We start from the raw sequence: 13,172 nt of genomic DNA, 5'->3' as shown, positions 1-13,172 counted from the left end.
AAAATTGTCTAAGCATTTGTCTGTATGTGTCAAAGTGGAAGCTCTCATGAGTGCATGCAAACGTCATATGCTTCAGATCTTTCCGACAAAAACATCCCGCTTCCTTCACATAAAAATATGCTTACAGGCTTTCATAGACAACCTAGGAAGTTGGGGAAAGTCTTGTGTTTTTCCCATTACAAGCTGTTTATGCATTAGTACAGTGTTTCCCAAAGTGGGGGTCGGGACCCCCGGAGGGTCGCAGAACAATGAGTGGGGGGTCGCTTGGTGATTATCAAAAATCAAATAAACTTCATTAAATTATTAGATTGACCCAATTTTATCTATAACCTACTGAGGAAAAAAAATAGTAGGTAACATTAATACTGTCTACGTTTACATGGACACCAATAATTCGATTTTAAAGCAATTAGGACAGTACTCTGATTAAGAGTTAACCAAGGAAACAGTGAATTTTGATTAATTTAAGAAGATTAAGGTAATAATCGGACTAAAGAGAAATCAAATTAAGACATGTGGAGTATGCTGATTTTATTTGCATTATTGAAGTGCAGCACAGTCGTGTAAACACCTGAATCAAATTATTATGGACTTTTCGCAGTGTTTTGCGACAGGCTGTTTGACACTATTCTCTGCAGACCACAGACATCTGCATCGTGAAATGCTGAGGTTTTTTTTTCTTTCATTCAGCATGCAGTATGAACTTTCATTAAAACATAACTCTTCCAGCAGTTTATAGCTGCATCCAATATCTCATTTATCAGGGAGGGCATGCATGAAATGTTCGTGAATGAAAGTTCACAAGTTCACAGTTGCCAAACTGCAGTTAAAGTTGACAAATTAAATATGAAACACCAGAAATTACATGAAACTCCAGAGGAAATGAGAATAGCACGGTGACGCAATGACGTTAATCAAACATGTAAAACGGGATCATGAAAGTAACACTCAAAAAGCAACTCATGTGAACAGCTTAGTCTTATTATTCTCTTAATTAGATTAAAGCAAATAATTCGATTACTGATGTCCATGTACATGTAGTCATTGTTAACATGTTAATAATAAACATTAAAAAAACAACATGCAAAAACAGCCATCAGACTTTTGATTTTTGTGCAACCCCTAGGATGATTACGTTATATTAAAGACACAGCAATAGCAAAAGATGCAGCGCATAGGTTTTATGGCATCAGATTAAACTTTCTGACACCTTTACGGCACTCACATACATTAAAAATAAATGCAGGCCACAACTGAACATGGCAATGGTCCCTGAGGGGCATTCTCCGATGAAAAAGTGAGATCCACATGCTTGATTTGTGTTGCGACAACATCAAGGAATTAAATTAACATATTAGTTTTTACAAATTTAGGTAGATTAAACCTATGATTATGTTGCCCCCCTCCCCCCACGAAAAAAAAACAATTAAAATCTGAAATTGTTTAGTCATCCTTTACTTGTTCCAAACCTGTCTGACCTTCTTTCTTCTATTAAACAGAAATGAGAATATTCTGAAGAAGAACTATTTACTTCCAAAACATTTTCTTTAGTGTTCAACAGAAAAAACAACACTTAAAGGAAGAATAAATAGTGAGTACATTTTCATTTTTGGGTGAGCAAAAATTACAAGAAAACAGGCCATTCTTGGTAGTTAAACAACTGCAAGAGAAGCCAGTTTAACTGGAGTCAGTCAGTTAGAAAAATAAATTGCTTTAAAAAAAAAAAAAGTCATGCACTGATGTTCCCAGACTACACAAAAGGGAAAGTGAAAGGCAAACACATGAGCAGATAGTAGTTATTAAGACAACAACTCACAATAATGGCTTTTGCTGTAATTATCCACAATTATAATCCAGCAGAAAACATAAATCAGAGTACATAATACAGCAACCCCTGCTGCGCCTCTGAAAATACACTGAAATATAAATAAGTAGCATTTCCACTGAATCATGAGTAGTGCATCAGAGCCAAAAGAGACTGCAGAGACTGAATAATGAAAGAACAATCCCCAAGTATTAGGAAAGAGTTATACAGAAAGTAAACACACTTGAAAAAAAAGTATTTGGCTTTGAGATCGGAATGGTATTTAATGAAACACAAGACCTTCAGTGTCAAAGGGAAATTCAGAGGCATGCTGTCTGATCAAGGGAAAACACTACAGAATTGCCCTGTAGTAAACTATTTATGACAGGCTTTGGTGCATTTCCTCAGAACTCACTCAACATGCCTGTTTAACAGGACCTGTTGGAATTCAATGTCTTGACATAAGTAAAGCACTTCATTCATTCTCATCGAAGCATAATCCCTGCCACAGACGCACGTGGTTTAGATTTAATCTAGTATTATCCAACGAAAACCTGGCAAACTGTTCCAGCATCAACTGTCAGGCAGATCCACCCTGAAATGACCCCTCACTAGGACATTTCAACATCACAGAAGGAATAAAGTTTGCATCGTAAACTTCCAAAAATAAAACAGGCCAACCCACCTGTAGGGTACATGGTAAAAGGGATGTGCAGGATGAGATTGGCAGTGGTTGGAAAATCCTGACTGGCTCCACATGTTCACCTCCAAGTGTCAAACTTCCAACCGAATGACTGACGCTTATAGAAAGTCCAGTTCTGCTGCTTTCATTTTAAAACCAAAGCCAATGTATGTAACCAGAAACGAATCAGCAGAAGGAAAGAGTCCCAAGAAGAGCAATAGTTACAGGATCTAAATCTCATCCATTTGTTAAGAGGATAGCAAAGAGGAGCTCCGGAGCTCTGTGAACATCAAGATGCAGAACAGGTAAAAAAAAAAAGCGCAGTTCGCAGCTGAAGCAGCAAGCGTCGAGAATTTTTGCTGTCTGTGTTGAGTCTGCTATCTCCGACGTTCCCGTTTCCTTACCGGCTCACACAGTCGCCAGCTTGTGCGCGAAAACACACACACACACAGACACAAACACACATACACACCAGTCTTCAGCTCTGACGTACCACTGCACACACTCACGGGGAGGAGGGAAAGAGGAAGGGAGGGGTGAAAAGAGCAGAAGCTACTCTTTTTGAATCTCTGCCTGCCTCTGTCACAGTCAGGATGTGCAGTGTTTGTTGGAGGGAAAGAGAGACAGACTACAGGAAGGGAAATATATTTTGTGAATGAGAAAGATTTGGAAATTTTACCAATCAGCTAATAAACAAACAAACAATACAAGAGCTTTACCAAATGGAAAGTTATGTAGCTGAAACCTAAAGTTGCAGCTTTTTGCGCAAAATGTGTTTCTGCGTTCAACGGCTCTGCTGTTTAAGATTTGATTCTCAAGTTGTTTAACAGAGCAAGGCAATTTTTCTAAGTTTTTCCTATTATGTTTGTTTTTTTTTCTCCTGGAGAAAATCTTATTTCTTTTAGTTTTTTTTAAGGTTAACAGGATTTTGAACTTATTTTTTAAGCTAAACACTATCACTATAAAATATTACTGCCATGCCAAAGACAAAAGAATTACTCATTCATTAATTTTCCTTCAATTTAGTCTCTATTTTAGAGGTTGCCCCAGTGAAATGAACCGCCAACTATTCAGTATATGTTTTACGTAGCAGATACCCTTCCAGCCGCAACCCAGTACTGGGAAACACCCATACACTCTCATTCACACATACACACACCCATACACTACGGCCCATTTAGTTCATTCAATTCATCTATAGCACATGTCTTTGGACTATGGGATTACCCGGAGCACCTGGAGAAAACCCACGCGAGCATGGGGAGAACATGCAAACTCCACACAGTAAATACAACTCGAACCAGTGACCTTCTTGCTGTGAGGCAAGTCAACAGTGCTAACTACTGACCCAGAGCCACCATGCCGCAGACAAAAAGAATTAGTTATTAAAAAAAATTTTTTTTTTAAATATTATGTTGAAAATGTGTCCAAAAAATCCCCTGTTTCCTTCTGTTGAATAACACATGAAAAATACACATGATCATATAATTGCTAAAACAAATACAATAAGAAGCCATCTTACGATGTGTAATAGTTTATATGATATACTGTAAGAGGTTGTACTGATATGTTTTTTTTTTCTCACCTGGCAACCTCTTTTAGATTACATAAAGAAGATGGACTTCTTTGTCATTTTAGAACAGTAGAACCTTTCCATGTTAATTTATTTATTTATTTATTTACTTACTTTTTTTTTTCATTATTTTTATATATGAGAGTAAAATATGTTTTACTAAATATTATTGTTTATTTGTATTTTATCTTAATATTATATATATATATATATATATATATATATATATATATATATATATATATATATATATATATATATATATATATATATATAACCTAAATGTATATTGTGTGCGACGGGTTTTGTTTGTTTGTTGTGTAAAAAAAAAAAGAAAAAGTGAAAAGCTATTTGTACTGTGTATGTTTCATATCTAACATGTTCAATAAAAATACTTTTGGGAAGATGTGTTATGATTTGAATGCTGACAACTATAGTCTATAGAAACTATAATGGTCAACCTTTAGGTCGTTACTGGCAATTTGTGGCTTTATGTTATGTTTAAAACAATAAATCCTAATGCAATAGGGCCCAAAAAGCACACTAGAAATTTTAAATGTACTGTTTTGATTGGTAAAAATTTGATGAGTTGTAATGAATTTAATGGTATTTGTATTGGAAAGCATGATTATTTTTTTAGGCTGGAAATATGTGCCTACATGTATACGGTCTACATTTTGCGGAATGAAAAATTTCTTGTTCTGGATATATTTTGCAAATATATTATTAAATAATATGTCCTTGTAAATATTATTAGTGTGAAAAGGAACAAGTTAATTTTACCTAGAAACTGCAGTCATATGTCAAAGTACTTTTTGTGGATTCACAAAAAACATGCTAAAGTATTTCCAATGAGTCTGTGATGTTTGTTTTTTCATTTAAGCAGGGAAACTTTTAAGTAACAGAATAAGTTTCCAATGCAGAAGATCTTCAGCTGCATCAACAGACCTCCGGTGATATAATTGACATTTTTTTGTCAGTTTAAGCTCTATTCATTTTCGTATATTACTTGCAAGCTCATATTAACATTTGTTAAATGTAATGGAGGTGCAGAACCTTAGATTTAATATGGAAATGATATAAGGAAATGATTGACTGGCATGGAGATCAGTGTCAATGAAGACTTTTATTTCTGAACTTAATTTAAAGATAAAAGTAATAATGTGTGAGGCATATTGTAATATCATTTGTAATCTTTATGAACTCCATGCTGGAAGTGAAAAAAAAATTATCTCATTAAAGGCTTTCGCTGGGGTAGAATGTGGATTTAAGTCATTGATATACATAAAGAATAAACCTTTGGCTCCACAAAAGAGAGATTAAAATAGGAAATGATATGTCACAGTCTGTCTTCCCACAGATTTGCTTTGTTTTTAGTTGGAGTCAGCACAAACAAGCATTAAAATAACTCCTCCACCTATTCATTCCTGCTTACTCCAGTTTTTTGTTGTTGTCTTGGTATCCCTATTATGCTTTTTCAGATATTATCTTTCATGAACAGTATAATACAGCTGTTTGTAAAAGTACAAGGTCTGCGAAGTTTCAAAGATCAAAGTGCACAATAAATGGAATTTGCGTCACCAAAATAAAAAGAAACAATTCTGAACAGTGTGAAAAGACTCAGTTATTCCATCCATATTTCATGCACCAAACTATGTGGGTTTGAAAATCTGGACTCAAGCTTATATAAAAAAAACAACATCATTGTTACTGTTTAGATCAATGATTAATACTGTTTGTATCAAAGCACTGAAGCTCAGATAGCATAATAGACTTTTTTATATTTATATTGACACTTGTTGTAGTTGGTAAACCAATCACCAATCAGAAAAGAGCAGGTTCTCAGATTGAGGGGGTTTAGGAAGAAAAGATCCTTTTCAAATATTGTGAGAACATATTATGCTAAAATCTATATTATGAAAAACTTGAAATGTTTTTCCAAATGCAATGCAAAGCCCGGTGTAGATGGATAAGTGCACATTTTTGCCATTTGTTAACAGACCACGGGAACGATCACATAATTAATGGTGCAAGTATGGAGAAAAACTGATGTGAGCCAATCAGGTAACAAGTTGAAAAATGCCTCTCTCACCCACCAATCAGGGCACTCCCATTAAATAACATTAATTAACAGAAACATGAGGGTAGACATATTAACAAATTAAATAGTTCACTTTGTCTTAAATGTGACCAGTGTAAATGAATTTTTCGCGAAGATTATTGCAAACACTTACTCAATATTACAGATCTATTTTATCTGTTTATTTTATTTTAACAAGTTACTTAAATCTATATATTTATATATAACAAAAAAAAATATTTGTTGACATTTTTTTATAAATATTTTTTATATTTATATTATAAATATTTTTTATAATTTGCAACATCTTGTTAAAATGTATATGTATATTCTTTCTATATCTAAAGATGTTTGGTGAATGAATTTAACTGGTAAATAAGTCTGTCTTGTTTCAATGAACCAAAAAGTATTGTCTATATTCACTGAGAAATGTATTTAAAAATCATTTTAAAAAAGGGTCTGTACTCATTTATACTGAACACTGTATATGAACAGTTGAAGTCAAAATTATTAGCCCCCCTGAATTATTGGCACCCCTTTTCACCCATTTTCTGTTAAACAGAGAGAAGATTTTTAAACACATTTCTAAACATAATAGTCTTAATAACTCATTTCTAATAACTTTTATTTCTTTTCTTTGCCATGATGACAGTAAATAATAATTGACTAGATATTTTTCAAGACACTAGTATCCAGCTTAAAGTGACATTTAAAGGCTTAACTAGGTTAATAACGTTAAATTATATTTGGGTAATTAGGCAGGTTATTATCTAACGATGGTTTGTGTAGACTATTGAAAAATATACAGCTTAAAGGGGCTAATAATATTGACCTTAAAATGTTTTTTAAAAAATTAAAAACTGCTTTTATTCTAGCCGAAATAAAACAAATAACACTTTCTCCAGAAGAAAAAATATTATCAGACATACTGTGAAAATTTTATTGCTCTGTAAAACATAATTTGGGAAATATTTAAAAAAATATATAAATAAAAAAGCTAATAATTCTGACTTCTGACAGCGCTAACCACTGCACCGCCGCGCCACCCTTTACCGAATTTATATAATTTATAAATGTAAAAAATTATTTTCTTACTTAAAATTTGGGGTTTTGTTTCTAGTCCAAATATCTACATTTTAAAGTGAACACAAGATTATTTAACTAGCCTCACTGTCAGATAATTTTGCTTGTTTTAAGAAAAAAACTCTTAATTTTGCCTTATCATCTGACTTTTAAAACAAAACAATATGTTTGCTTGATCTACGATTTTTTTTTTAGATATTTGGACTAGAAATTAGACAAAGCAAAGTAAGAAAAGTGGTTATTCAATGTTTGTACCTGAATACGGTTAGCCTCCCCAGAAAACCTTCAAATAGTGCTACTAAATTATCTTGTGAAATTGTATTTATATCGCAATATTTATCGCAGAACAATAAAATATCGCAGTATCAGATTTTTTCCAATATCGTGCACCCCTACTTCACGGATATTCAACGAGATGCATTGCACCAGGTTTGACATGATTAATGACAGGGTACAAAAGACAAAACAATAAGAAACTTGACTGATCTTGCCATGGCATGCGACATGATGTTACAAATGAAAGCTTTCTGTCTAGACTTCAGACTGTCTTCAAAAGAAATCCATGAGGAAAGTTTTCAAACAAGGGTAATCAGGATGCATTATGGGAGAATTTTGTTTCTTCTTCCATCTATTTGTTTAGTTTTTTTAGACAGAAAAAAAAAACACTTACAGAAAACAGTCAGACTTACAAAAGAAAACAAAATAACTACTGTATGTACATTCAGCACAATTCATCCACAGTAGTGTTCTCCACAAAAAATGTAGACAGGTACATATATATTGTGTTATCTTGGAAGACCCAAGGATGAAGTATCCCTTTATGGATAAATTAGAACTTAAGCAGAAATCAACAACAAAACGGACATGTAATAAAAAAAAAAATCCTTCTTTAAAGATAGAAGATCAAGTCTAATCAAATTGAAATCTCACTCAGTGCATTGAAAGGTTGTCCAAGCTTTATTTAAATCAGTGAGTAAGTGTTGGAGTAATGAGCTACATTAAATAAGCCACAGAGGTTAATCTGGCTGGCCAGCGACTGGCACAATTACATATCCTTATCCTCTATTACTGCTGCACTACGGATTGCACTGTGATACAGATGGAAGATTGTAGAGTTCTGGATCAATCCTAATTCTAGATGAATCTATTATTTTTCAAAACAAAAAAAATCATTCATTCATTCATTTTCTTTTCACCTTAGTCCCTTTATTAATCTGGGTTCGCCACAGTGCCAACTTATCCAGCATATGTTTTACGCAGCAAATGCCCTTCCAGCTGCAACCCAGCACCTGGAAACATCCATACACACTCATTCACACACATACACTACGAACAATTTAGCCTACCCAATTCATCTGTACCACATGTTTTTGGACTTGTTGGGGAAACCGGAGCACCCGGAAGAAACCCACACCAACTCTACACAGAAATGCCAACTGACCCAGCCGAGGCTTGAACCAGTGACCTTCTTGCTGTGAGGCGAACGTGCTACCCATTGTGCCACCGTGCAGTCCAAACAAAAAAATAATATATTAAAATGTTTTGAATAATGACAGAAATTATATCCAGTCATCTCTAAAAATATATATTTTTGTATCCATATTTAGGGACATTTTGTCTCAAAAATATTAACTTAAAGATACCAACTGTACCTTTTTTACCATCTCTACCTCTTCAATCATACAGTACATTCTATTGATGCTCAGATTGATCGGCCGGAGATTGATATCAGCCGATAATCACATGACCTGATCGGTACTCGCCAATCTGGCAGATCTCATGAACCGATCACAGATGTTTGTTTATGAGTTTCCAAGCAGATAGATTAACATGCACACCTGGGTTATACATACAGCAGCTACAACATGTATTTGCTGTCAACAGTTGAAGATGAACAAAATATTTAAATGGCATTGCATGTATTTAGGCCTTTTTACCCTGCTAAAAAATCCAGCTTAAACCAGCCTAGGCTGGTTGACTGGTTTTAGCTGGTCGACCAGGCTGGTTTTAGAGGGGTTTTGGCCATTTCCAGGCTGGTTTCCAGCCATTTCCAGCCTGGTCTTAGCTGGTCAGGCTGGAAAATGACCAGCTAAATCCAGCTAAAACCAGCTTGACCAGCCTGGTTTAAGCTGGACATAGCTGGTTTTGGCTGGGCTCCCAGCCTGGCTAGGCTGGTCAAGCTGGTTTTAGCTGGTCATCTCCCAGCCTAACCAGCTAAGACCAGGCTGGAAATGGCTGGAAACCAGCCTGGAAGTGGCCAAAACCCCTCTAAAACCAGCCTGGTTGACCAGCTAAAACCAGCCAACCAGCCTAGGCTGGTTTAAGCTGGATTTTTCAGCAGGGTACACAAAGAAACGGAAAGTTCTGTGTTTTCGACAATATCGAAAGTGCACTAAAACCTGTCTGGAAATAATATATAAATTTAAAACATTTAAAAATTATATTTTTAACATGAATATTTAATAATATAACTCATTCATTTAATAATTCATTCATTCATTTTCCTTCGGCTTAGTCTCTCATTTATAAGGGGTCGCCACAGTGACTTGTAATTTACAAGAAACTTATAGTCTTCTTTTAATTTTCTTATACCAATAAACAATCGTTTATAGGCCTATTTCCTTTAGGTAAAGAAGTATTATATTTGTAAGTGTGCATTTTAACTTGAATCAAAAGCTCCAAACTTTTTCTTGATTGAGACATGTTGAATTCTACTTTCATCATTTGCAATGTTTCCAAATTGTATCGATTTAAATTTTTATTTCATCATTTTCTTTCTATCTATCTATCTATCTATCTGTCTGTCTGTCTGTCTGTCTGTCTGTCTGTCCGTCCGTCCGTCCGTCCGTCCGTCCGTCCATCCATCCATCCATCCATCCATCCATCCATCCATCCATCTATCTACTGTATCTATCTATCTATCTATCTATCTATCTATCTATCTATCTATCTATCTATCTATCTATCTATCTATCTATCTATCTATCTATCTATCTATCTATCTATCTATCTATATATCTATCTATCTATCTATCTATCTATCTATCTATCTATCTATCTATCTATCTATCTATCTATCTATCTATCTATCTATCCTTTTTCAATTTGTTTTAAACTATCTGTCCGTCTGTCTGTCTATATATATTATTTTCTGTAAAGCTGCTTTTGACCATGACATGTTCACACCTAAATGGTTATAAGAGACATGTTTAAGGTATCATATACAGCATCCTTAATTTATTATTTTATGTAAGGAGAACTCTCCACTTAAGTATCATACTTGGAGGGAAAATGTGCTTTACACATTACAGGTTTTCTCAGTGGCTTTAGTGCATTTCTCACAACACTATTTACATTTGCACAACAGTTAACGCATTTCTCTAAACAATCAGTACAAACTGCAAAAGCTAGTTTGATAACCTGCAAAAGTGTGTTACCTGCTCAAAATGGATAGCTCATTTCTCAAAAACAAGTATTGATGTCAATGAAAGTGTCAGTGTCATTAAGATGAAAAGTCCAGACCCTATTGTTTATGAACAAGATAGTCAGATGGCTTTGTCATGTTTTCATTATGACACTTTACTTTGTACATTTTTCCAATGCAAAAAAAAGTCAGATTTTGGTGACACTTTCTGAAAATGCTCAAGACAGCACTATATACTATCTGCACAGACATTTGAACATTTGAGCAGAGTTGTATGAAAGCAATTGATGCATGTCCAAAAGCATCTGCAATTTGTTGGAAGGAATGAGAAACGTCTACTATGATGTGCACAAATGACTAATTGTTTAGAGAAATGCATTAACTGTTGTGCAAATGTGAATAGTGTTGTGAGAAATGCACCAAAGCCACTCAGAAAAACTGTACTAATGGATTCTGTTTAATGAAAATGACACATTTTATGTATATTATTGTATGCAATACATCAAGATTCAATATATCGCCAATATCTTTTTTTTTAGATTCTCCTTGAAGCTGTGAACATTTTAATCACAGACATGAGATTTGAATGTGTGTTTTGGTCAATGTTATCAGCTGAAGAGGAGTGTGTGATTAGTGACGTACACACAGCTTATCGGCAGCAAGCAGCAGTCTGCTGCGCACAGTCATAAAGTCGAGAGGATGTCTTTCCTGATAGGTAAGGATTTGCCCTATATATCTCACCGCCAGCCTCCTTCTCTGTGTGTCAACACAGAAACTCAAGCTTACAGAGTTATGACCTTGCGTAGACTATTCTGGTACACTGAACTTGTTCAGACTTGCAAGAGGTTATTAAAAGAAAGCAATCTGCTCAATTATTCATTTTCACATTTTGGGTTGATAGGACCTATTTATACCAAGGCATTGGAAAAAAAAAGATTTAATAATAATAATAAACATTATCATTTAAATAAATAATTTATTGAACTAAATGAGCATTTTTTGAATACCAAAGACATTAAAAAAATTATAATTGATGTTTTTGATACATTTGTCATTTGCTTACTGTGCTTACTGTAACTATTATCACTATTTAAATATTTTTATATACTTAAGTAAAAAAAATATATATAAATATAAAATATGAAAAATATTTAATATACTTCTTCCTCACTAAACTGGTTGGAAAGCTATAAAACATCTGATTATTTCACATTTAAAGGCGATATGGTTAAAGAGTTTGCATCTCTGTGGCTTTGACCCCTGCTTAAATGATAGCTCAAGCATTTGGTTTATTCCTAAATTGTGCTAATTAAGTTCCTTTTTTTAGGTTTTCCCTTTTCCTTTTGAATAGACAAAGAAGGGCATTGTTAAACTAGGAGATCTGTATGAAAATGGTAGCTTGAAATAATTTGAACATTTAAAACAGCAGTACACTATCGAGATCTCAGTTTTCCGATATTTACAGTTAAGACATTTACTCTTTATAACTTTTGGTTTTATTGCACAGCTTCCTGTGTCAGCAGATGCTCACTGTATGATATTTTCAATCTATTTACTTTTCTATATTTTCTAATATACTACTCCTGTTTGATTCAAAATCTCAGTGACGGAACTTCACAGGCTCTTAAGAAAATATGGGAGAGAGATTTGAATCTGACATTTGATGACAAAGAGTGGCATGGAATTTTAAATAATGTTAAAACAGCATCCAGGGATGTTAAAATATGCCTACAGTTTAAAATTATACACCATTTCTACTAGACTCTTTTTAGACTGTTTAAGCTCGAGTTGAAATATACACCTTGTTGGAGATGTAAGATCGAGACTGGTGATTTAGTTCATGCACTATGGTCTTGATTAAAAATTCAGGACTTCTGGAAAAGAGCTCATGAACACATATGCTTGGTTTTAGATTTTTATATTTCACTATGAACTAGACAGAAAACGAATTAAAAGATAAAAAAATTAAATCCTGGATTGGCAGACAAATAATTCTTAGGAGCTGGAAATCAGAAGATGCCCCTTTCTTCAAGAATGGGCAGTAGAACTTGCTAGAGTGGCTGCATTTGAAAAAAATGTCCTATAAGCAAATGGACAAGCTAAACCTACTGTATACTATGAAAAATGGTCCAAGTACTAAACCATTTGGAAAGGAACAGTAATAAATGTGTGAGAAATATACTGATTGTGACAGTGTAAATGTGATATGTTATTGACTAAACTTACCTATTAATTTTTTTCATAGTATTTTATTTTAATTTTCTCTTCATTATATAAAGACGGAGGCTTTAACTGCATTTAATGATAGCCAAGCCAAGACCTTAAAGTCATAGTTAGGGAATGGTTTGGATTGTGTTTGTTAATAGGGTAAAATGTTGATTCTTTACAAAGTTGTGTTCTGTATTCCATTCTGAAATTTGCCTGAGTATCAATAAAATCGTTAATCACTAATAGACTTCTTCCTTTTTGAGCACTATTACTCCAGTCTTAACATCCTTCAGAAATCAGAAATGACTTCTTATTACT

General features: G+C 33.9%; 1 protein-coding gene and 1 long non-coding RNA gene across 22 annotated transcripts in view; one reads left to right on the top strand and one right to left on the bottom strand.

The window, feature by feature from the left end:
- Nucleotides 1–13,172, top strand: part of LOC147832840 (uncharacterized) — a 418,098-nt gene that overhangs the window by 292,826 nt on the left and 112,100 nt on the right. The gene's annotated exons all lie outside the window — the stretch shown is intronic.
- plekha7a (pleckstrin homology domain containing A7a) overlaps nucleotides 1–13,172 on the bottom strand; it is a 211,785-nt gene that overhangs the window by 158,266 nt on the left and 40,347 nt on the right. For 9 of the 21 annotated variants that reach the window (XM_087292584.1, XM_087292564.1, XM_087292568.1 and 6 more), the window contains exon 1: nucleotides 2,490–2,972. Coding sequence is in view for 8 of the 9 variants with exons in the window: in XM_087292564.1 (XP_087148690.1) it covers nucleotides 2,490–2,563 (74 nt within the window). In the remaining variant the exon portion in view is untranslated. 21 annotated transcript variants of the gene reach the window in all.

This window comes from Danio rerio, chromosome 18 (genome assembly GCF_052040795.2).
Source record: "Danio rerio strain M-AB ecotype USA chromosome 18, GRCz13ab, whole genome shotgun sequence".
NCBI classification, from domain to species: Eukaryota; Metazoa; Chordata; class Actinopteri; order Cypriniformes; family Danionidae; genus Danio; species Danio rerio.
Note: the sequence above shows the minus strand (reverse complement) of the source record. Positions and strands in the feature narration are given on the sequence as shown.